This window comes from Pongo abelii, chromosome 23 (assembly GCF_028885655.2).
Source record: "Pongo abelii isolate AG06213 chromosome 23, NHGRI_mPonAbe1-v2.0_pri, whole genome shotgun sequence".
NCBI classification, from domain to species: domain Eukaryota; kingdom Metazoa; phylum Chordata; class Mammalia; order Primates; family Hominidae; genus Pongo; species Pongo abelii.
In genome coordinates this window covers 43,501,291-43,526,504 of record NC_085929.1, presented here as the reverse complement: position 1 = coordinate 43,526,504, position 25,214 = coordinate 43,501,291, and the positions used below count along the sequence as shown (strand labels likewise).

The 25,214-nt window shown below is 47.6% G+C and overlaps 1 protein-coding gene across 2 annotated transcripts; it reads left to right on the top strand.

Annotated features, from left to right (window-relative positions):
* Positions 1–1,255: 1,255 nt before the first annotated feature.
* CIMIP4 (ciliary microtubule inner protein 4) lies at positions 1,256–21,034 on the top strand. 2 transcript variants are annotated; one of them, XM_063723046.1, is made up of 8 exons: positions 1,256–2,487; positions 2,644–2,744; positions 6,245–6,304; positions 8,258–8,337; positions 9,919–10,385; positions 12,221–12,365; positions 20,567–20,677; positions 20,883–21,034. In XM_063723046.1, the coding sequence occupies exons 5-8, from the start codon at positions 10,152–10,154 to the stop codon at positions 20,978–20,980; spliced, it is 588 nt and encodes a 195-aa protein (XP_063579116.1). In that variant the 5' UTR covers positions 1,256–2,487; positions 2,644–2,744; positions 6,245–6,304; positions 8,258–8,337; positions 9,919–10,151; the 3' UTR covers positions 20,981–21,034. The 2 variants fall into 2 exon arrangements, with proteins under 2 accessions (XP_063579116.1, XP_054399350.2); XM_054543375.2 differs by lacking the exon at positions 8,258–8,337.
* The last annotated feature ends 4,180 nt before the right edge of the window (positions 21,035–25,214 follow it).

Sequence of the window (25,214 nt, the reverse complement as noted above, 5' to 3'; positions counted from 1 at the left end):
CCTGGTTCCCCACTATCCAGCCTTCCCAGTGAAGACAGGATCCTGGAGGGCCGGAGACCAAGTCTGTCCTTGGCTTGGCATTGGGGCAAATAGGTGCTCAGGAGATGCTGAGGAGGTTGGTTTTGGGGCTGGCAGATTGGGTGATGGGGCTGAATGCTGAGGCCGGTGGGATCTATAGTGGAGAGACTGGTAGTCTGGAGGGCTGACCCCTCTCACTTCCATGCCACTAACAAAACAGTCCTCTTCCCATCTCATATGTGGTTCAGATCCTGCTGTGGGAAGAAGAAGCAACTATACACAGTATGTCAGATGGCGATAAGGTGCAATGGTAGAAAAGGTTGGAAAAGAGGCGTAGGGAGTGTGGGGTGGGCTGGGATGCTTTTTAAGAAAAGGTGGTCTGGGAAGGCGAGCAGAGTCTTGAAGGAGGTGAAGAGGCAAGCCATGTAGGCATGTGGGGGAAGGAAGTTGCAGGAGAGGAGAGGGAACAGCCCATGCAAAGGCCCCGAGGAGGGCCTGTGCTTGGTGTGCCCAAAAAACAGCAGAGCCTGGCATGGCAGGGACCCAGGGGGCACTTGGGAAAGTGAGAGGAGCAGAAGTCAGAGAAGAATGGTGGCCACGTTGGGTAGGGCCTTGGAGATAAATGGGAGGATGTCAGCTTTTACTGTGGTTGAGCTGGAAGGTTTTGATTAGAGGGGTGACATATGATCGAACATAGGTCTTAATAGGATTGCTGGGCTGTTGAGTGAGAAGACTGTCAGAGGATACGGTGGACTCCAGGGTGGTCCCCATATTATCTGCCCCATCATGTTCATGCCCTGAGTCGCCCTCTCCCTTTCACTGAGGGTGGGACCCGTGACTTACTTTTAACCGACAGCCTACGGCAAAGGTGATGGATGCCACTTCTGTGATTATGGTACACAGTATTGTAATGCCCCATCTTGCAAGGGGACCCCCTCTTTGCTGGCTTTGATGAAGTCAGTGTCATGTTGGGGGGCCCACAGAGCAAGGAACTGAGGATAGCCTCTGGCTGACAGCCAGAGAGAGCCTGAGACCCTCAGTCTAACAGACTGCAAGGAACTGTATCCTCCCACAGCCACATGAGCTTGGAAGCATATTCTTCCCCAGTGGAACCTCAGATGAGACTGCAGCCCTGGCCAATACTTGGATTGTAGCCTGCTAAGACCCCAACGCAGAGAACTCAGCTAAGCCATGAGTAGACGCCCGACCCAAAGAAACTGTGAGATAACAGTTGTATGTTAAGCTTTGAAGTTTATGGCAAGATTGTCATGCAACAATAGATAATACTTAGGCAAGAGATGGGGGTGGCTTGGACCAGGGAGTGGGGGGAGTTGTGGAGGTGGATGAAGGCATCCAAGTCTAGTGTACTCTGAAGGACTTGCTGATGGGTTGCTTGTGGAAGTAGCTTAGAGTTTTGTGATGTCTCTCTCTGTGCAAGGCAATGTGCTACATTTTGCAAAAAATTGTTTTATTCACCCATCACCCTTATCCTTAGTGTTGGGTGATATCTGTTTCACATATGAAAGAAGTTCAGCTAAAGGACTTGGCTAGTCTCTTATCTAATAAGTGACAGGCCCAGATTCTGGGGACTCCAAGTTTAACCACAGCACTCTCTGTTTCCTGGGGAAATCCTGAAAGGCTGGGCTTGCAGGAGGCATTCACTATACCTACTCTTTGTCCAGGCTGAGCAACAGCCAGGCAGGAATGGGCCAGTGCTGGCACCAATGACTTCTGCCTCCTTTTTCTCTGCAGAAAAGAAGTCACTTAATTTTGTTGATCTCCTTCTGTAGCCCTTGTTATTCAGGAATAGGAGAGGGGACTCTCGCTGTTCCATTCTTGCTTGAGTTTTACTCCCAGGTCCCTGATTCCTGGGAATCCAAATCACACAGCTCCAGATGCATCTTTCTCCTTTCCCATTGACCTTGATCTACATTTATGCTGTTACACACATTCATGCCTTTAATATTCTCATCCCTTCGAAACTGTTAAGCTCCTACGCATCCTTCAAGATCCAACTCAAATGGCTCTTTCATAAGTCCTTCCTCTTTTTTCCTACACAGAACTACTTCTTCTCTCTACTTAGTGCTTTGAACTCCCAAGAACGTCTTTTGCACTTGGTAGCATCTGAGCCCCCTGTGCCTGGCACACCTGGCAAGTAGTGGGGGCTCAACCGACATTCTCCAGTGGATGAGAGAGTGAACAATACATGAAGCCCCTCCTGCCTCCTCAGTCCTGGCTTTCTCCTGGCCTCTTTTCCCTAGGGGTGGGCCTATCAGCCCTCTGAGGTAACAGAGCCCTGTGTATAGTGATCACCATGGCAACTCCAATGAACATCTAGGGGAGGCCACTTCCCAGCAACCATCCATTGGTCTTCACCAGTAGTTCTGCAGCAGGGTTCTGCACTCCTGGGCTTCAGCACACATCAGTGTGGTTCATGTGTTTCCCGTTGTTATCAAAGAGATTGGAGAGGTGAGGCAGAGACTTATGAAGGGCCAGGGTTCTTCCAGGACATGGGGTTTCATCTTCCTTTTCCCCATTCAGAGTTGCTTGTGAGTGAAGACTGCCTAGACTGGAACTACCTTCCCGCCCTCTTTGACCAAAGTCTCTTGGGTTCTCTCTCTCCAGGTCAGAAACTGGAAGTGAGTCCACACTTCTATTGTAGCCCATCCAGACTGCTGTGGACTGGCAGTGCACTGGGACGTACAGAGCTGCTGTGGGCACGTCAGGTGGGTGGCTGGGGATGGGGGATGGGGATAGGAGGAGAAAGACAACTTGAAGGAGCTAACTTGAACTTCACCTAGCTTGAAAATGTGCAATTTAATTTTAGCCCCACCTGGTGAAGTCCTGTGTCTTTTTGGAGCCTCATTTTCTCCATCTGTGAAAGAAGATAAGTTAGTAGTGTCTCTGAACACTTTACTGGGTATTTGTGAAGACCAGACTAATTTACCAGATGTGAGAATGCTTGACATGGACTTGTGTTAGTTATCTCTTGCTGCATAACAAATCACCCCAAAACTTAGTGGGCTTAAGACAACATTTACTATCTCGCAGTTTCTGTGAGTTGGGAATACCGGTGGAGTGTTGGTGATTTTTCTGTCCCAGGGTCTCTCAATCAGGGTCTCTCAATTGCAGCACAGGCTGCAATCAAGGTGTTGCTTGGGTCTCTAGTCTCACCTCAAAGCTCGACCAGAGAAGGAACCCATTCACATGGCAGGATCCAGCTCCTCTGGAGTTCCTTGCCCTGTGGACCTCTCCATAGGGCAGCTCACAACAGGGAAACTGGCTTCCGTCAGAGAAGATGAGCTGAGGAGAGCTGAAGAGAGTGTGTGAACAAGACAGAAGTCGTAGTCTCTTATAAGTTCATCACGGATGCGACATCCCTCATTTTTGCCAGATTCATCACTGTGTCCAGTCCACACTAAAGGAGAGAGAATTATACCAAGAAACGGATCATTGGGAGCCATGTCAACTGCCTACCACTGTCTGCCCTCTGGCCCCCAATAATGTACATCCCTTCCACATGCGAAATACATTCATCCTCTGCTAAGATCTTTAAAATTCTCGTCCTATTAAAGCATCAGTTTAAAAGCTAGAATCTGGTCATATAAATCAGCTTCAGGTGTGGCTGAGGCTTCTCCAGTGTTGTTCCTTAAGTACAGCTTCTCAAATTCAATTATTCTCCATCATAGATCTGTGAAACTAAGTAATTTGCCCTGAGCACACCTAACATACAATGATGTGATAGGCATAGGATAAGAGCTAGTGACATTCCTATTCAAAATTGAGGAAAATGGAGACATGGAGTCAATGGTCCATAGCAGTTTTGAAATCCAGCCACACAAATGTTGTACGTTCCTTGATTAGGTTTCAAGGCCGGGAATAATTCTCCATGGCTCTCAGCTCTGCCTTCTGGACTCTTGCTTCCACTCTCTGACTTGCCTTTTTTATTTTTATTTTTTGTTCAATGGTATCTTTTCATTTTGTACTGCTTCTATCCCTTTTACCTCAAGCTGCCAACATTTTGCTGATGTTATTTTCTCAACAGTAAAACTTACAGGGGTTCACTCCGTTGAACAAAAGTCACACCCCTTTTTAACTGGGGCTCCTGTTGAGGATCCTTAAGCTTCCTAGAGGTCCTATGGTTCTGTTAAGAGGATATATCAGGCATCTCTTTAATCTCTTTAAAGCACCCTTTGTGTGACAGAGTAATACCCTGGTCCTTTGATCTTTCTGAAGTTTTAACAAGAAGTTGCACAGTCACACTCTTGGGCACACTTTCCAGTATTCTGAAGCCATTTCTTAATTTTAGCATCTTTTGGGATCTGGAGAGGATGAAACTTCAGAACCATTAAGTACTGGCATCTTTTTGTTTAACAGTCCCTTCTTTATTTCATCACCTTCCTCTCACATTTCACTACAAGTAGTAAGAAGAAACTAAGAGGCAACTACAATCTTTTCTTTGGAACTCTTTAGCTAAATCACTCAGTTCATTAGTCACATAACTGCAGATGACAGTGTCACTGTTTCTGCAACTACATAACAAGGGTCTTTCTTCCACTATTTCTAGTAATATATTCCTCACTTCCATTTGGGCCCTCACTGGCAGCATCTTCCAACTCCAGATTTCTGCTTAAAAAAAAAAAAAAAACTGTTTAAGGTGATTTAGGCTTTTTCTATCATGCTTCTCAAACTCCTTATAGACTCTGACCACTGCTTGGTTCCAAATTCAGTCCCAAAATTTTAAGTATTTGTTATAGCAACACCCCACTCTTAGTACCAAAATATGTATTAGCTATGTATTGCTGCATAACAAGTGACCATAAAGCTTAGAAGCTTGACACTGCATGTTTAAAACAGTACAAATTTATGATCTCAGAATTTATAGGAGTCAGGATCCTGACTTGGCTGGGTCCTCTGGCCCAGGTATCCCACAGGCTGTAATGAAAGTGTCATCCAGGCTGTGTTCTCATATCAAGGCTCAACTGGGGAAGGATCCACTTTCAAGTTCATTCAGGTGTCGGGATTCATTCAGTTCTTCAAAGACTGTTGGACTCAGGGCTTCTATTCCTTACGAGCTTTTGGCCAGAAGTCACCCTCAGTTTCTTGCTTCATGGGCTGCTCTATAGGGCAGCTCAAAACATGGCATTTGCTGTCATCAGAATGAGCAAACCAAGGAGAGCCAGGGAAAGAGAGCAAACAAAACTGAAGTCACAGGCCAGGTGTGGTGGCTCACACCTGTAATCCCAGCACTTTGGGAGGCCAAGGCGGGTGGATCACTTGAGGCCAGGAGTTAGAGATCAGCCTGGTCAACATGGCGAAACCCCATCTCTACTAAAAATACAAAAATTAGCCAGGTGTGGTAGCACAACACCTGTAATCCCAGCTACTTGGGAGGCTGAGATGGGAGAATCACTTGAACTTGGGAGGCGGAGGTTGCAGTGAGCTGAGATTGCACCACTGCACTCCAGCCTGGGTAACAGAGTAAGTAAGACCCTGTCTCAAAAAAAAAAAAAAAAAAAAAAAGAAAGAAAAAAAAGAAAAGACAGGAAGAAAGAAAAAAGAAAAAGATCACATAAGAAAATGGAACACAAACATGAAAGCTGCAGCAGCTTTTGAAGCCACCCCTCTGATTTGACCCAAAGGCCTTAGAGAGAAGACGTAGTTTACACCAGAGCAAAGTGTGAGTTCCTGCTCTTGTCTCTTCTTTGTGGTGGCTAAGCTGCCTCCCTTCCCTGACCATGAATGAGCAGTCAGCAAATGGATACAATCCTATTTGCAGGAAGACAGATGGTTGCCAGGCTGGGGGCTGGGGCAATGGACTTCACAGCCAGGGGCCTGCTAGGGTCTCCTAGGGTGGTGGTGATAGGGGAGAAGAGGAGGAGGAGATGAAAAGATTATGAAGGAGTAGAAGGAGCCCAGGGTCCCAAGGCTGCTTGAGAAAGGTCTTTGAGGACTGGTGGGGTGGGGTGGGGGTGGCCAGGGCTTTTCAGAGAGGGCAGAGGCTGCAGAAGTCCAGGAGGAAGCCCGTGTGCCAGGGGTGATGAGTGAATGGGGCAGAGGCTCCATGGGTCTGGGCAGTGCCAGAGGGCACCAGGAGCAGCTTAGGAACCTCTGATCAGGGGCGGGCAGACAGCCACAGGCCTTCCTGTTCAGCTCCCAGCTCATCCTTGTTCACAGAGACTCTGTGTGTCATCTGAGACGATGAAACGTGGTGCTTTGTTTACAGGACTAAGCTTGGAATTGCCTGTCCCACAGCAAGAGGCTATGGAGCTGGGCCACCGAGCAGGTAGGACGGGCAGACCAGGGATGTGCTGAATGCACATCCAGGCTTCTGGAGGGAATCCCTGGGGCAGCAGGGCACCGGCCCTTTCTCCTCCCCTTCCGTCTTGTGTTGGCCTCCAGACCCACCATCGGCCCGGGCTTCATAGGGGGCATTCTGTTGGAAGACAGAAGGAAAAAGGAGGGAATGGACTTACTGAGCTCTCCCATCCTGCCATGTGTAGGGATTATCACTCCGATATGGTCTCCATCCTGAGGGGGTGACTCAGGTGCTCTAAGTCTTGTGTGCACCAGAAGGGCAGTGCTGTGGGGGAACATGGTGAGGGGCTTAGCCTCAGTGAATGGGAGGTATATAAGGGGTTACATGTGATCCAAGACCAGGGGTAGTGTAGCCCAAGGAGTGGAGGGGAGTGTTCCAGGCAGGAGGGACAGCCCAGGCAAAGGCCTGGTAGGGAAAGAGGTCTGGCACTTTTGTGGAGTTCTGAGAGCAGGGACTCTGCCCTGAGGACAAGAGGAAAGATTTCAATACAGGCATGACTGAGTCAGGCCTGCTCTGAGAACGGTCCCCAGGGGTGAGTGGAGGGTGGCTGGGGCTGGCAGGTGGGATGGGGAGAAAAGAGTCCAGTGAGTTGGGGCAGCGATCCTGCTAAAATCTTCCTCCAATGACCTGAATGCCCAGGGGCCTTGTTAAACACTCAGATTCAGGGCCTTTCTGATGCAGCAGCTCTGAAAGGGGCCCAGGAATCAGTATTTTTAATGAGAGCCTAGGGAATCCTGATACATGGCCACATTTAGATAAACTCTGTGGACTGATCATTTGATCTTCATAATAGCAAATGAAGCAGGGTTTACTCTGCCCATTTTACAGCTGAATGAATGGAGTAGAGGAAAGGTGTAGTTGCAATGAGATTCTTGAAACGGCAGATGCAGGTCTTAATTCATTCATGCAACATCCATTCATTCATTCAACAGATATTCAACCCTGAGAGGAAAAGGGTTGGCTTTTTCAGCTCCCTGTTGTGTCCCTGTCAGCTGGCACAGCACCTGACATGCAGTAGGTTTTTGCTCAGTTGAGGTGTTGGTGAATATGCTAGCTCTCCGGGCCAGGGATACAAGACACATTTCAGCCATAAGCATGCCCATAACCCTAAAGGGCAGGCTGAGCATGAGCCAGCAATGGCGACAGCACGTGCTGATAGAGGAGGCAGTGCAGGACTGGCTGTCCTAAGCCCGAATCCAAGAGGAGCCCATTCCTGCGATGGGCCCTCAGGCTCTTCAGGAGCAGGGTGAGGGGGGCTGAGGTTGATCAGGTGGGTGGTCTTCCCAGTCTCTGCATCCGCTCTTTTGAGGAGGGTCATCATGCCCATCCTGACAGTCCAGCTGTCCCCAGATGTGCCCCTCTGCTTGGCTGCCTGCTGGTTGGGGCAGAGCCCAGTACAGGAAGAAGGAAGTCTGGTCTGGGGGAATAGGTTTTCCCTCTGCCTATCGTGTAGGTGACAAAGAGCCATGACAAAGGCACCGAGAGGAAGGAAGGCGAGGAGAAAGTGGGCAGGGAAGCAGAGAAACCTCAGCTTCCTGTCTCCCACTGCCCTGGGGAAGGGTCTGCAGTCCCCTGAGGAGTAGGCGAGAAGGGCCCTCCCCTAGCTCCACATTTGTGACAGCAGAGCAGGGACCCGTGGGTGTGAAATAAAAACCCCAGTGGCTGCCAAAGCCTGATGTTTGCAGCATCCTTCTCTGAGAAACTAAACTGGATCGATCTGAATGTCCCCCTGTGGGGTGGTGGTGGAGCCCTGCAGGGCTCCGAAGGGAAGTTAGGGCTGTCTCCGCTACCTTGAGTAGATCCCCAAGGCAGGGTGGTGCATTGAACAGCAAGTTACAAAGCAACACACGACTCTGGTCTCATTCATACACAAAAGCGAAACAAAGCTATGTATCTTTTTTCTTTTTTTTTTTTTTTGAGGTGGAGTCTCGCTCTGCTGCCCAGGCTGGAGTGCAGTGGCGTGATCTCAGCTTAATGCAACCTCCGCCTCCCAGGTTCAGGTGATTCTCGTGCTTCAGCCTCCCCAGTAGCTGGGATTACAGGTGCACGCCACCACACCCAGCCAATTTTTGTATTTTTAGTAGAGGCGGGGTTTCACCATGTTGGCCAGGCCGATCTCTAACTCCTAACCTCAAGTGATCTGACCACTCTGGCCTCCCAAAGTGCTGGCGTGAGCTACCATGTACAGGCGTGTCATTAATGACCCTTGCGGGTGTGAGGCCCTTAATGACCACTTACAGGCATGAGCCACTATCATGTGCGTCCATGTGAAGAGACCACCAAATAGGCGTTGTGTGAGCAATAAAGCTTTTTAATCTCCTGGGTGCAGGCGGGCTGAGTCCGAAAAGAGAGTTAGCAAAGGGTGGTTGGATTATCATTAGTTCTTATAGGATTGGGATAGGCGGTGGAGTTAGGAGCAATTTTTTTGCAGGCAGGGGGTGGATCTTACAAAGTACATTCTCAAGGGCAGGGAGAATATTACAAAGTACCTTCTCAAGGGTGGGGAGGGCATATCGTACAAAGTACATTCACAACGGTAGGGGACTATCACAAAGTACATTATCGCAAGGGTGGGGAGGGTGTATAGTCACAAAGTCAATTGATCAGTTAGGGTGGGGCGGGAACAGAATGTCATCAGTTAAGGCAGGAACTAGCTATTTTAACTTCTTTTGTGGATCCTCAGTTGCTTCAGGCCATCTGGATATATACGCGCAAGTCACAGGGGATATGATGGCTTAGCTTGGGCTCAGAGGTCTGACAGCCACCACACCCAGCCCCTATGTATCTTTTAAGAGGACTGGAGGACTCGTCTTGAGGTTTTGGAGGGAAGACCACCAAACACATTTACAGCTGTAATCTGGGGTGGAGGATGGGGCCAGGCTGTGAGGAGACACTGAAGGCTGAGAGCAAGAGACCCAGAGGAGCGGAGGCTGTGGGCAGGGACGTGGGAGACAGGGAGAGGTGGGGAGGAGAGAGCCTGGGAGGTGGCTGGGATGACGCCACTTCTCAGCCCTGGCGAAGGGAGGAGGTAGGTATTGGGGAGCAGCCTTGCATTGGAAGCAAAGTCTGGGAGTCCCATCCAACTCCAGTACTTCCCAGGCACGTGGCTTAGCCCCAGGAACGCCTCTGCCAGTGCCGCTGCTGCCAGATTCTCACTGCGGAGAGAGGGGGAGGTTTCAAGATGGAAAAGTGGGGAAAGGAACTATCCAAATGGAACCAGGGACACGAAAGCACAGACAGGCCAAGCCCCTTGCTTGTGGTCACACAGCTAGGCCTCAAGGCGGGACAGGCTTGGGCGGCAGCCCTTGTTGCCCCAGGCAATGTGGACTAACCCTGCCCGTGGGAGGCAGGGCGGGCTGACCTCTCTTCTCCCTTTGTGTCTCCTAATTTCCCACCCATGCCTCTGGTTCCTGCGCTTTCTCTCTGTCCATCTCCCCTTCTCTGGTTGTGGAGCTCTGGGGCTCTTTGTCTGTGGGTTCCCCCTCCTCACCCCCATCTCTGCCCCTTTCCCCACCCTCTACTTTCTGCCCTTGTCTCCGTGTCTATCTCCCTCCCCCTCTGTTTCTCTTTGTCCTGCTCAGGTACAACCACTTTGACCAGGGCCCATCCGAATGACAAGGAGGGCCAGCAGGACTTGGACCCCTGGAAAGCGGCCTACAGTTCCTTGGACACCTCCAAGTTCAAGAACCAGGGTCTGTCGTCCCCACAGCCCCTGCCCCAGGGAGCCAGCGCTCAAGGCAGCTCCCTAGGGCAATGCCACTTGAAGGAGATTCCCCCTCCACCCCCGACTGCTGCCAGCAGGGATTCTCTGGGGATGGACCCACAGTCCAGGTCCCTGAAGAACGGAGGCTCTCGATCCTCCTTGAGAGAGAACAGGGCCACCTTGGGAGAGGGGGCTCAGCCGTACCAGGGGACAGATGACGGTCCCAGCTTGGGGGCCCAGGACCAGAGGAGCACGCCCACGAACCAGAAGGGCAGCATCATTCCTAACAACATTCGCCACAAGTTTGGGAGCAACGTGGTGGACCAGCTGGTCTCCGAGGAGCAGGTGTCACAGCAGGGGCCAGGAGGGTGATGCAGAGTCTTATAATGAGGACATAAGATAAACTCGCTCTTGAGTACAGAGTCCCTATAATAATACCACTAGAAAGCAGTATCTCCTGAGCACCTGCTGTGTGCCAGCCACTGTGCACTGTTTAAACTTCACGTATAACAAGTTGTTACATCTTCCCAGCAACCCATGAGGAAGGTACTATTATTGTCCTCATTTTATAGATAAGGAGCCCAAGGCTTAGAGGGGTTAAGTCAGTCAACCAAATTCACCCAACTGTGCGAGACGAGGGTGCAAACTGGGTCAGCAGATTCTGGAACTCTGGTCCTTAATGACTTTGCAGTTAAAAGCCTTTTGTGTGAATTGGATGTTTTCCATTTGAACAAGTCTCCCAAAGAAGACCACATTTAGTGGATGGATAGCATTTATTGGGAATCAGAAGACTTGGGTTTGAATCCTGGACCTGCTCCTAAATGCTAGGTGACTTTGGATAAGTTACTTACCCTCTCTGGGCTTCAGTCTCCACATCTGTAAAGCGAGGCAGTTGGACTAGATCAGGCTGACAAATACATGGTGTACGTATCACAACCCTCCCAGCCTGCATTCATGGCAGACATTGCTAGTCAATGCCAGCACTCTTTTCCACCCAATATAGCATTCCAGGCAGTCACTACGAATCAACTGAAACTTAAGATAAAATTCATCTACCATTTCTGGTCAAATGCTGTGTTCTTTCTGCCCTGGCATTCTGAGACATATTTTCAAAGCCACCATCTCAACCCTCATAGCAACTGCATTGTGTGGAAAGTCAGGCAGGAGTTATTGTTTCCTTTTTAACAGATGGTATAACCAAGTCCCAAGGAGGGGCTACGATCTGCTTGGGTCACAAAAGCTGGGGGTCAGGCTTCTCCTAGGCTCCCCTTCCACTCTGTCATCTTAAAGTGCAGTGACCCCACCACCAGCAAGTCTGGAAGGTCACAATCTTGATATGTTCTGCCCCACTTAGAGGAACTTGTCCCAATTTGAGGTTGACTCTGTGGTCACTACCTCTCATCGCCCTGCCCAGCCTTGGGAGAAGTCCTTTCTTTCTTCAGCCACCATTGTCCCTGGCTGGAATCAAGAAATCTGTGTTTTCTGCCCACCTGTAACTTATGTCACAAGTGTCATTGAGCCAGCAAGTGTCACAGCTGAAAGCCACTTCAAAGACCATCCAGTTCCACCCTGCCTTCACATTTTACATGTAGGGAAACTGAGGCCTAGAGCGGAGAAGAGGCTTGCTGAAGTCAACAGCTGATATATTGCAGAATTGGAACTCAAACCTAGGTGTCCTGCCCCTGGGCCTGAGCTCAGCTTCTCTGCGTGTCAGTTTCCCTACTGGTATGAAGAAGGAGTTGGCCTCATTGAAAGTTAAGCACCCACCCAGAGCTGCCCTGTGTGATGCCTCAGTCGTAGGAGGCAAGCCAGGGCTCTGTGGCCTGCCAGCCATGTGAACTGGGTGATCTCTGGCCTCCTGAGGCCCACTTTCCTCATTTATAAAATGGTGGGAAGAGTGGCACCCTATATTGCATTTAGCAGGTGCTCAATGCTTGGAAGAGGTTTTATGATCGTTAACCTGATGCCCCCCACCCACAGCAGTGTGGGTGATGAGAGGGGTTAGGGCTGGGGCCTTTGTATACTCCAGCTCCCCAGCCCTGTGAATAGGTTGAGGGCTGCAGGCTAAAGGTGGGATCGGGGTGGGGAGGGCAGGGTCAAGGGAGGAGGAGTTGGAGGGAGATATGGGGCTTGACACTGCTTTTCCATCCCCTGTCTGTTGTCCCTGCCTCCCTGCTCAGGCTCAAAGGGCTATTGATGAAGTCTTCGAGGGCCAGAAGAGGGCAAGCTCATGGCCCAGCAGGACCCAGAATCGTGTGGAAATGTCCTCCGTCTTCTCAGACTACTATGATCTTGGCTACAACATGCGGTCAAACTTGTTTCGAGGTCAAGTCAAAGGGCAAGGGTGGGGCCGTGAACACCCATGGTCTCCCAGGCATTGGGCAGGGAAGGCGTTTGGGGTTTCCACTCCATATGAGGTCTAGGACCCCAGGGCACATCTTCAAGGACACTTATTTCATGCCCGTGTGTCCTCTATGTCAGCTTGCGAGTGCTGGGAACATCCAGTCCCCTGTCCTTGATGTGTGGATGATTTGTCCCAGTTGGCAGTCAGGCACCTCTGGTCCCTCCCCGGCCCTCCACTCCCCTCCCCTGCCCTCCCCTTCCTTCCCTTTCCCTTCCCTTCCCTTCTTGTGTTTTTTGAAGTCTCACTCTGTTGCCCAGGCTGGGGTGCAGTGGCACAATCTTGGCTCACTGAAATCTCCGCCTCACAGGCTCAAGAAAACACCCCTCCCACCTCAGCCACTCCCCTGCCCCCATAAGTAGCTGGGACCACAGATGCGCGCCACCACACCTGGCGAATTATTTTCTTTTCTTTTCTTTTTTTTTTTTTTTTTTTTTTTTTGTATTTTTGGTAGAGACAAGGTTTCACCATTTTGCCCAGGCTGGTCTCAAACTCCTGGGCTCAAGTGATTCACCCACCTTGGCCTCCCAAAGTGCTGGGATTACAGGAGTGAGTCACTGCGCCCTGCCCACCTCTTGTTCTTAATCTGCCAGTAGGAGGCCCAGGACCCAGTAGAAGGCCCAGGACTGCTGCTCCCCACACCCCTAGCCCCATCCCAGGCACCTTTGGCCACAGTGACAATATCAAGTTTGTTTGGTTCAAAGCTCAGCTCAGCCACTCACTAGCTGGGTATGACCTTAGGTGGCATCCTCAACCTCTCCATCCGCTGCCTTCTCGGTACAGTGGGGATGATAATGAGAGTATGGCCCTTGCTGGGTCACTGGCAGGACTTTATGAAGTGCCACATGAAGGTGCTTGGCCGAGGCAAATGGTGAGCACTCAGTAGCTGTCAGGCTATCATTTTTCTTCTCCAGAGCCCGGAGGTGGCGCCACCTGGGGAGAAAGAAAGGGTGGGTTGGAGGCTCTGACATTTACAGAGGGTTTCCACTGGATCAGTGTAGTCCTGTTTGGTTGGGGTGGGGAGACTGCTATTAGCTCCATTTCACGGGCAGATTTAAGATCATTTGCCTTAGAACTCTCAGTAGTCTGCATTGTGTCTAGGACTCAAAGTCAGGTGTTCCTTCTGCCTTCAAAGCCTCATAGTCTTTTCTTGACCACTAAGTCACCTCCCTAGCTATGATCCTGTTCCCAGGGTCTTCTGGATAGCTCAGATGCCTGTCACAGCACGCAGGGGCTTCTCTCTGCCCCACATTCTGGTTTGGCCTCATTGCAAAATGAGGCTTTTTCTGGTACGGCTCCTTCCTCTCTCCTCACTCCAGGCCCTCGCCAGTGCTCCCAGGGCCTGACAAATCTCTTCCACCTGGCTCGGATCCCTGTCACCCGAGGAACCAGATACCCACTGGAAGCCTTTCTGGATTTTTCTCTGAGCTTGGAGAAGGGATGGTGCTGGGGGAGGAAAGCGAGAATACAGTTCTGCTTGTTCTCTGTTCCTGGCCTTCCAGATCCTGCCTTCCAGTTCTCTCTTTAACAACTATCGGTCACCAAATAGCTGTTCCATACAACTTTGTATGATAATGTCTACATAAATGTAAAAGAATCTATTTTTAAAAATGTCTGTGTCCCATCATCCCGCCTGGGAAGTAGAACTGTGCCAAGGGTGTGCTGGAGCTCATAGCAGCTTGCACCAGCTCACAAGAGGCAATTGTCTCCCTGAACTGACTGGCACATAAATGCTGTCTTAAAATTGGCCATGCTAGTAGTATTTACACTCTGGAAATTGGCAAACACTGTGAATCAGGGCTTCACCCTACCACACAGTGCTGTCAGTGTGCCCATCCATCTGTCTCTCTCTGTCTCCACCCACCCGGGGTTAGCCTTTACATTTGCTGTTTGAGGTTGGTGAGGCTGGTATGGCTGCACAGGAGTGAGGCAGAAGACATCAGAGGAAACAGGCTGGGTCGTGAAACCTGCTGGAAGGTCTTTACTTGGAGTGAGATGAGAAACCAAGCCAGGATTTTAAGCAGGAGAATGGCCCTGTTTGGCTCAGGTTAAAGGCTCACTCCAGTTGCTACGGGGAGAATGGACGTAGGGAGCTGGGGCAGAAACAGGGAAACCTGTAGGAGGCAGCTGCGAAACTCCAGATGGGACAGATGATGGTGGCTTGGTGTTGGAAGCTGGGCTAGTGCACTGCACTATTTTGGAAGGCACCATTGTGCAATATAGCAGCTCAGGGAGGTAATGGTGAAGGTAGCTTGATGTAGTAGGATTCTGGATATTTGTATAAGGCAGAGAGAAGAGAATATGCTAATGAATAGATTTTGGGGAGAGAGACAGGAATTAAGGTTGACTTCAACGTTTTGACCTGAACAACTGGAAGGACGAGATGGCTATTTACTGAATTAGAGAAGCTGCCAGGGGGAGCAGGTTGAGGGACTCCTATCCTACGCTAAATCATAGATCATCTTTTATACAATCTTCAAAAATATTTAGTTTTGCTTTTCACATTTAAGTCTTTAATCCACCTGGAGTTGATTTTTGTTTTTAGTATGAAGTAGGGATTCATTTTCAAGAACTGTAGACGGCTTTTGTGAGTTTTAGCCATTTAAGAAAGTAGTAAAACTGAGGCTTGAGGAAACTTTAGGCAGCTTGCCCCGCTGTATAAAGAGCGAGATGAGGAGCTCAGGCATTCCTTGGGCATCTATGTGCCCAGCCCTCAAAATAATGGAACGACAACACCAGAAATCTTTCCCCAGTAGGGATTCATTTTCAATTCCTTCTTTATGTGGATTACTGACTGCCTCAGTACCTTTTATTGAATAGGCTCATCTTTCCTCCCGGTGACCTACAGTGGTACCTCTGTTATCCATCAGGTTTCGACACATGCATAGATCAGTTTCCACGCTTTATTCTGTCCATTGGTCTAATATTACATTTTTAATCACCAAGGTATTATAAGTAGCCTGATATCTGGTCAGGCAATACTCTCACTACCAACCCTCCACCACCATCACCAGTTAATGTCTTGGGTTTCTAGGCCCTTTACTCTTCCATACAAATGTTATTAATATACAGAAATTTCCATGAAAAACCCTGTTGGGATTTTGATTGGAAATACATTGAATCTACAGCTCAACTTAAGGGCTGTTGTCAGCTTTATAATGAATTTTCTAATATATGAATATGGTGTATACCTCCATTAATTTAAATCTTCCTTCGATATCTCTCAGTAACATTTTGTGATTTTTTTTTTCTATAAACATCATGCAGGTGTTTTTGTTAGACTTACTCAGGAGAATCTCTTTTTTGGCTGCTTGTTGAAAATGATATCTTTTTAAAATTATATTTTCTAACTTTGCTGCTGATAACATATACACAAATGCAATTTTTGTTTTTGTATATTAATCTCATATCCAGAAGCTTTATGCAGCTCACCAATTAATTCCAATAATTATTTATAGATTCTTTAGGGGTGCTTTTGAATAGTAATAATGGCTACATTTATGCATAGTATTTAACATATGCCAGGTACTGCTCTGAGTACTTTATATATATATTTTATTCTCCACATGAATCCCATGTGGTAAATGCTACAATTCCCATTTTTTTCCAGATAAAAAATAATTGAGTCATGGAAAAGTTAAATAACTTAATTAAGGCCACACAGGTAGGAACGGTCAGAGTTGGGATTTAAACCCTGCCAGTCAGAGGCTAGAGTTTAAATTCTTAAACACTAGGCTTTTCTCACCTTTATATCAGCATCTGGCTGACCTGTCTAGGACAATGGTGTATATAAGCAGGAAAAACAGGCATGCTTATCTCCTTCTTGAGTCTAACATTGCACCATTAAATATAATATAGTCAGTCCGTTTTCACACTGCTGAGAAAGACATACCTGAGACTGGGTAATTTATAAAGAAAAAGAGGTTTAATAGGCTCAGAGTTCCATGTAGCTGGGGAGGCCTCACATCATGGTGGAAGGTGAAAGGCACGTCTTATATGGTGGCCGACAAGAGAGAATGGGAAGCAAGTGAAAGAATTTTCCCCTTATAAAACCATCAGATCTCATGAAATTTATTCACTATCACGGAAACAGCATGGGGGAAAATGCAGCTGGCTCTGGGTCTTAGTCTGGCTTTGGGTGTCTTGAGAGTTTAGTGAACTCCATGTGGGGAGAGAATTGGCACGGCCGTGAGTCCTGGGTGTATAGGCTTCCCACAGACAGGGCTGCGGGGGGACCATGTGGGATGGCCTGCAGGAATATAGCCAGGGTGAGTGGCCCTTTGTGTATTTTCTGCCTCCCAACTCACCGTGGCTCCAGCTTCAGAAGGAGGTCAGAGCAGAACACCCCTGTGGGCTAACATGAAGGTCCTCATCTGCTCCATGCAGCAGGACACCCCTGTGGGCTAACATGAAGGTCCTCATCTGCTCCATGCAGCAGGGCTGGCAGGGGAGAGTAGAGGGTCAGCCCATGGTAAGGACAAGCCAAGTGCAAATCAAAACCTTGGCTGGGCTCACCTGGACATTGTGTCTTTGAGTCACAGAGCAGGCAGAGTGGTAGCTTATGTCCTGTCTTTTTCCCTCTGTGTCCAGGTATCCAGGGATCCCTGAACCAGCTTACCAAGGATTTTCTTTTTTTTCACTTCTTTCCATTGTTGGAATTCCGATTTCCTCTATTTGGTGTCTTCCTCTTTCTTGTTTTGCTCTCTTGTCTTTGGGGTGGATTCCATCTCCCAGCTTGTGTCACTGTCATTGGAGAACACAGCCCTGTAATGATTTCAATTCTTTGAAATTGTTCAGATTCGCTTTAGAGCCCAGTAGATGGTGATTTTTGTAGATGATCTGTGTGTGCTTAAAAATAATCTCTCCAGGGGCCGAGCGCGGTGGCTCACGCCTGTAATCCCAGCACTTTGGGAGGCTGAGACAGGCGGATCACGAGGTCAGGAGATCAAGACCATCCTGGCCAACAGGGTGAAGCCCTGTCTCTACTAAAAATACAAAAATTAGCTGGGCGTGGTGACACGTGCCTGTATTCCCAGCTACTTGGGAGGCTGAGGCAGGAGAATTGCTTGAACAAGGGAGTCGGAGGTTGCAGTGAGCCAAGATTGTGCCACTGCACACCAGCCTGGTGACAGAGCAAGACTCCGTCTCAAAAAAAAAAAAATTCTCGGGAGGTGGAGGCAGGCAGATCACAAGGTCAAGAGATCGAGATCATCCTGGCCAATATGGTGAAACCCCGTCTCTACTAAAAATACAAAAATTAGCTGGGCATGATGGCACATGCCTGTAATGGCTTCTCGGGAGGCTGAGGCAGAAGAATCGCATGAACCCGGGAGGCGGAGGCTGTAGTGAGCCGAGATCGTGCCACTGCACTCCAGCCTGGCGACAGAGCAAGACTCCCTCTCAAAATAATGATAATAATAATAATAATAATAATCTCTCGGGTAAGGGATTCTGCATTTGTCTATAGAACAGGCTTGTTGATGATTTCCGCACAAATCTTCTAATCCCTATTAATATTCTTTGCTTGATCTATTAGTTACTAAAATATATGTCTTTAAATCTCCCCCTATAATAGCAGCTTTGTCCATTTGTCCTGTGGTTCTGTCAATTTTGCCTTATCTATTTTGAGATTATTTCAATGTAGCAAGTTCAGAATCATTACATTACCTTAATGAATTGCAGTTGTTTTTGTTTTTCATCGTGGCTTTGCCCTACAGTCTATTTCGCCTGATATAGTTAGACCAGACTGCTTTTGGTTAGTGTTTGCCTGGGTATATCTTTTTCTATTCTTCCATGTTTATCCTCTCTTTGTGTCCCTTTAAATGTGCTTTCAATGATATATACCTGGAAAACATTTTCTGTAGTGTCATCATCTGGTTTTTAACGAATGGGTTTAATTCATTCTTATTGATTCTTGTTACTGATATAGACTATTTGGGTTTATTTCCATGATCTTATTTTGCGTTTTCTATTTGTGCTGCTTTTTCTTTTCTTTTCTTTTCTTTTTTTTGAGATGGAGTCTCACTCTGTTGCCCAGGCTGGAGTGCAGTGGCGCGCTCTCAGCTCACTGCAAGCTCCGCCTCCTGGGTTCACGCCATTCTCCTGCCTCAGCCTCCCAAGTAGCTGAGACTACAGGTGCCCGCCACCACGCCCGGCTAATTTTTTTTTGTATTTTTAGTAGAGACGGGGTTTCATCATGTTAGCCAGGATGGTGTGCTGCTTTTTCTTTGTGGCTTCTTTTTCTCTCTCTTTTTGGATTTGCATCAGCTTTCTTATTTTTCTCAATCTGATATTTGTTCTTTTCTACTCCTCTTATTCTTTGAGTGGTTACCTTTGACATTTTTATATGCGTAATTAACAAATTATAAAGTTAATCTAGGCATTTGTGTTTTCCTGAACACTAAGGGCCTTAGAAGCCTTTAAATTTGACTGGGCGCAGTGGCTCACACCTGTAATCCCAGCACTTTGGGAGGCCGAGATGGGTGGATCACAAGGTCGAGAGATCCAGACCATCCTGGCTAACATGGTGAAACCCCGTCTCTACTAAAAATACAAAAATTAGCTGGGTGTGGTGGCACGTGCCTGTAATCCCAGCTACTCAGGAGGCTGAGGCAGGAGAGTAGATTGAACCTGGGAGGTGGAGGTTGCAGTGAGCCGAGATTGAGCCACAGCACTCCAGCCTGGAGACAGAGCGAGACTCTGTCTCAAAAAAAAAAACAAAACTTTAATTAACTTTAATTACTCTCCCGACCTCCACCCCAGCTTACATGTTCTTATTTTATAGAATTTATATATGTATATATATACAGGATTTATATATATGTATATATAGAATTTATATATATATTCTAGGCATCCCAAAGTGCTGGGATTACAGGCGTGAGCCACCGCGCCCAGGCCACATCTTTTTTTCTTTGTATTGCATCCTAATATTAATTTCTTTAGGTATATCTTCCAGTTTACCATTTTCTCTCAGCTTTATTTGATCTGCTATTTTACCTGTTAATTGAATTTCTTTTTAAACTTTTATGATGGCAATTTTCAAGCTTATGGAAAAGAAGAGAACTTAGTTTATAAATAGATGTTGCATATACCACTCAGCCTCAACAATGATTAATACATAGCCGATCTTGTCTCATCTTTTCTCCCACCCATCCACTCCCACCCAAGGTTATTTCAAAGCCAGTCCCAGGCATCTTATTGCCATGGAGTTTAATTTTTTTTCAATTATTATGTGTTCATTTCTGAAATTCCGTTTGCTTCTCTTACTAATCTATCTGCTCTTTCTGGATGGTTTCTTACTCTTTGCTTATATTTTTATTCTCTCTTATGGTTTCAATCATTAAATATAGTTTTTTTTTGTTTGTTTGTTTGAGACAGAGTCTCTCTCTGTTGCCCAGGCTGGAGTGCAGTGGCACGATCTCGGCTCACTGCAACCTCCACCTCCCGGGTTCAAGCAATTCTCCTGCCTCAGCCTCCTGAGTAGCTGGGATTACAGGAGTCTGCCACCACGCCCAACTAATTTTTGTTTTAGTAGAGACGGGGTTTCACCATGTTGGTCAGGCTGGTCTCAAACCCCTGACCTCGTGAACCACCCGCTTTGGCCTCCCAAAGTGCTGGGATTACAGGCATGAGCCACTGCGCCCGGCCTAAATATACTTATTTTGTATTCTGTATCTGATCATTCAAATCTTTGCTAATTTGGGAGATTTTGTCCTTTGGTGTTTCTGCTGACTCTTGATCATTGCAACGTATCCGCTTGTGCATGTTTGAATTTTGAAAACAGAGATGAGTTTTCTTAAGTTACAGGTATTAGTTGCCACTTGCTAGATGTCTTGATGAATGTCCAATAATTTTGTCTTTCCAACCATGAAAAAAAATCTCATTTCTTGGTATAGTTGAAGACACTGAAGCTCAGAGAGGTTAAAAATTTCTCTGAGGCTATACTACCCATAAATAATGGAGTCTGGGTTTGAACCCAAACGACTTTACTTTGAAACCCCTCCCACTCTCCTTCCGTTCCACAATTTACTATCCGTAGAGGAAACTGACACCCAATATAAACCATGGAGTACCTGACTGACACTGAATTGGGCACTTGGGGTTTCTTCATGGTATTCTACAGGGGCTGCTGAGGAGACAAAAAGCCTCATGAAGGCTTCCTACACACCAGAGGTCATTGAGAAATCAGTGAGGGACTTAGAACACTGGCATGGCAGGAAGACGGATGATCTGGGTAAGTGAGGAGCTGCGGGTGATGGGAGGCAGGGACTGTCCTCCACCGGCAGGGTGTGTCGGCTCTAAGGGTCAGAGAGAAACCAGAGCAGGAGACAGAGCCAGAGGTGGACTTGGAAGAGGTACGAGTCATCCCTGGGATCTGGGCAACTCCAGAGACTGCTGGATGATCTAATCTGTGCTGTCTCTTCTCCTGCTCTCTGTAGGACGGTGGCACCAGAAAAATGCTATGAACCTGAACTTGCAGAAAGCACTGGAAGAGAAATATGCAGAAAACAGTAAATCTACGAGCTCAAAGTACTAGATTTGACGCAGTAGAGGTGTCTTCTACTCAAATAAAGTGCTAACAATAAGGAAAGGCTCAGGTCTGAGTTCTTCTCCTGTGCTTGGTGCCTTTCTTCACACTGGAGTGGAGGCTGATGTGTGGTGTTGGAGAGACCAACTGGGGGAAGATAGAAGCCCTGGGATCCCAAACTATTCCCTAGTCCTCCCTCCTGCACATGCATGCACACACACGTACCTACACCCATTATCCCAGGAAGGGACATGAGAGCTGGGCATGACTCTGTCTCAAGCCCAGGGTGCCTGGCTTCTCCCACATGCCCTATGTGAGGGGGTCCTATAGTGGACACTGCTGGATGTTACCCTACATGCTCTTCCTAGAAGATGCCAATTATTCCCAGACATCCATTCCTCCCCCACGAGACACGGACGTCAGAGGAACTGGCCACACATATTTCCTCCAATCTAGTGGCGGGTTTGATTGGTCAATGGTGATTCTTAACCCCTACCCCAACCCCACCTCTTGCACGTGATTGGTTCAGTCATTCACATGTGACTCAATTTGGGCCAATAAGATGCAAGGAAATGTGTGGATGTGTGCAGCCTTCTGGGAAATTCTTTTCTCCACTGGGAATGCTGGGAGAGCATCCATCTTTCCTGATGTAATGAATGAGGAACCATGCAGCCCAGACCACTCCTGCCAGACACCTGTGACCAGAGGAACTGCAGACCATGCAGCACATTCTGGGTCCTCCATGGCCTCGCGGAGCTGCTCCATCAACTTGGCCAGAAGCCGCTGGCCTCTGGACTTCATGTAATATGAGCCTGAGGACCTCCTGATTGTTTAAGCAGCCAAAAGCATCCTCAGCCCATAAGATCCTTGGGACTTGGAGCCCCAGGGAAGAGTCCCCAGATAATGGGTTCTAGGTCAGGCAGTTCTGTTTTGCAGTTGATCCTGAAGCTTTTCACCTGATGAGCCTCTAAGCCCGCTGCACACTCCACCCCCAGATCACTGACTTGCACCCTCAGACCGTGCTCTACCCATGGGTTATTTATTATTTGCTGTGTTCCAAAACACCACCAAAACTTGTGGGCTTAAAACGACATGATCCTTAATTTGCTCATGATTGAGCAATTTAGGCAGGGCTCAGGAGGTACAGCTCATTTCTGTTCTGTATAACATCTGCGGTGAAGACGTCTGCTCCTCTCCCACGCCTAGTGCCTCAGCTGGGATGAGAACCACAGTGGGGGGCTGGCTGATCATCACTCTCTCTCGTGGGGCCTCTCTTCGTGGCTCACTTGAGCTTCTTTTGGAACGGGAACTGGGTTTCAAGAAGGAGCCATCTCAGGGGACAAGATTCAATGTGCAATTGTTTATCAAGCCTTGCACTGGCTTGTCAATGTCCCTGTGTCCAAAGAGACATATGGCCAAGCCCAGACTTTGTGAGAGGGGAATACATAAGAGTATTACTGTATGCAGGAATGGTTCATTGGCGACCTCAAAATAATAGTTTGTCCTGGTGGTCATCTTGCTTTTGAAAGATCAAAAGCGAGAGGAAGAATCAAAATCACTACCAGGAGAAGAGGAGACATGTTCCCACTTCTCCCTCAGCTGCCCCTCCTCCCACAGAAGGGAATGACTTATTTACTTTTTTTTCTTTGTCTTTTTTTTTTTTTGAGATGGAATCTGGCTCTGTTGTCCAGGCTGGAGTGCCGTGGTGTGATCTTGGCTCACTGTAACCTCCGCCTTCTGGGTTTAAGCTATTCTCCTGCCTCAGCCTCCTGAGTAGCTGGGATTACAGGCGTGTGCCACCATGCCCAGCTAATTTTTGTATTTTTAGTAGAGACGAGGTTTCGCCGTGTTGGCCAGGCTGGTCTCGAATTCCTGACCTCAAGTGATCCACCCGCCTTGGCCTCCCAAAGTGCTGGGATTACAGGCGTGAGCCACTGTGCCCATCCGGGAATGACTTAAAGGTAGGATTGGATCGGAATGCAATACGGGGAAGTGAATCTGACTTGATTTAATATTTGTCAAGTACCTAATTATGTGCAAAGTGCAGAGTTCAGTTCAACTTCTTTACTGGGTACTTAGTTTCTGCAAGACACTGTTCTGAGCACTGGAAACACTAGACTTTGTCTTTATTAACTACTATGTGCCCATCACATGTGACACCTGAAAAAATGAGCCACCCAAAGTCTTGTGGCTAAAGCAGACTCTGTGCTGTTCTGACATAGAAATGATAACGTGGCAAATGATTATGTGCCACATGGTTTATATACGCAACTGTATTTCATCCTTATACCAGTCCTCAAAAATGTTATCATTCCCTTTATGAAGGTGAGGAAACTGAGGCTTGGAGAGGCCAAGGAAATTGTACAAGATTATACGCATAGGAAGCTGGGGTGCAAACCCAGGAATTTCTACCCAAAGCCACTTCTACTCTATCAGTCAATTGTACTGCAGTGTACGTAGTATGACAGTGCAGTGCCTAACAGGGCTGAGTGTTTGTGGTGCCTGTTGACTGAGAACAACAAACACTCAGCCCTATTAGGCACGGTGAAAACAGCAATATGAATGCAATACAATATGCAACACGCATATGCAACATGCAATATGCAACACGCCATATGCAACATGCAATATGCAACACGCAATATGCAACATGCATATGCAACACGCAATATGCAACATGCATATGCAACACGCAATATGCAACGTGCAATATGCAACACGCATATGCAACGTGCAATATGCAACACGCAATATGCAACGTGCAATATGCAACACGCAATATGCAACACGCAATATGCAACACGCAATATGCAACACGCAATATGCAACACGCAATATGCAACATGCAATATGCAACACGCAATATGCAACATGCATATGCAACACGCAATATGCAACATGCAATATGCAACATGCATATGCAACATGCAATATGCAACATGCAATATGCAACATGCAATATGCAACATGCAATATGCAACATACAAATGCAATATGCATATGCAACATGCATATGCAATATGCAATATGCATATGCAATATGCAGTATGAATGCAATACAGTCCAGACCTCAGAGCTTTGCAGTCTGCAGGAGATTGATGTGGAAGAAGCTGGCTTAGAGACTTATCTACCCATGATATACCCCTGCCGAGCCCTGATCACTGAGCTGGACGTGCAAAAATAAATAAGACATGGTGCCTGTCCTCAAAGAGTTCAGAATATGGTGGGGAGACAGATACATCGGTACATAGATGCTCAGAAGTCTTACACAGGCGTGAGATGTTCACGTGGAGCCAGCAGAAGCACAAAGGAGAACGTGGTTAGCTCTGCCTGGGATGGAGTGGGGTGCCGGTCATACTGTAGGCTTCATATAGAGGAGATGGCTCTTGAGATGAATCATGGAACATGAGTAAGGATGTTCAGGTGGACTGGAAGAGGCACAACATTCCAGACAGAGGGCATGGTATGCATGAAACTGCATCATGATGTATTTGGCAAGCTGCAGGTAGCTCGTTAAGCTTGGAAGGTAGGGCTCCAAGGAGGAGCACAGAGGTGAGGTAGGAAACAGACAGTCTATGCCTGGACAGGGCTGTCCTCTGTGAGGACCTTACATTTGAGACTCCAACCTTCCTTCTAGGAATTTACAGTCTGGCTGGGACATAAAGAGTTAATGACTAAAGAAGCCACACAGAAGAGTTGAAAAGATGCTCATTATCCCCAATAATCAGAGATGCAAATGAAAACAATCCATCAGGTTGGCGAAAATTAAAACGCAAGTGTAGATGAGAATGAGGGAAATGGAAACTTTCGTACACTTGATGAATTATGAGCCAAGAGCAGTGGGTGAGTATTTAGCAAAATTGAAATTATATCCTACAACCTACAATTTCCATTTCTACATAGCCTAGAGAAACCCTTGAACATGTATATAAGGAGTGCGTGCAAAGATCTCCATTGCAGCGTAGTTTACAATAGGAAAACAACCTGGCAAGTATTAAAAGATCTTGTTCTTGGCTGGGTGCAGTGGCTCATGCTTGTAATCCCAGCACTTTGGGAAGCTGAGGTGGGCAAATCATTTGTGGTCAGGGGTTTGAGAATAGCCTGGCCAACATGGTGAAACCGTGTCTCCACTAAAAATTCAAAAAAATTAGCTGGACATGGTGGCGGGTGCCTGTAGTCCCAGCTACTTGGAGGCTGAGGCAGGAGAATCACTTGAACCCAGGAGGTGGAGGTTGCAGTGAGC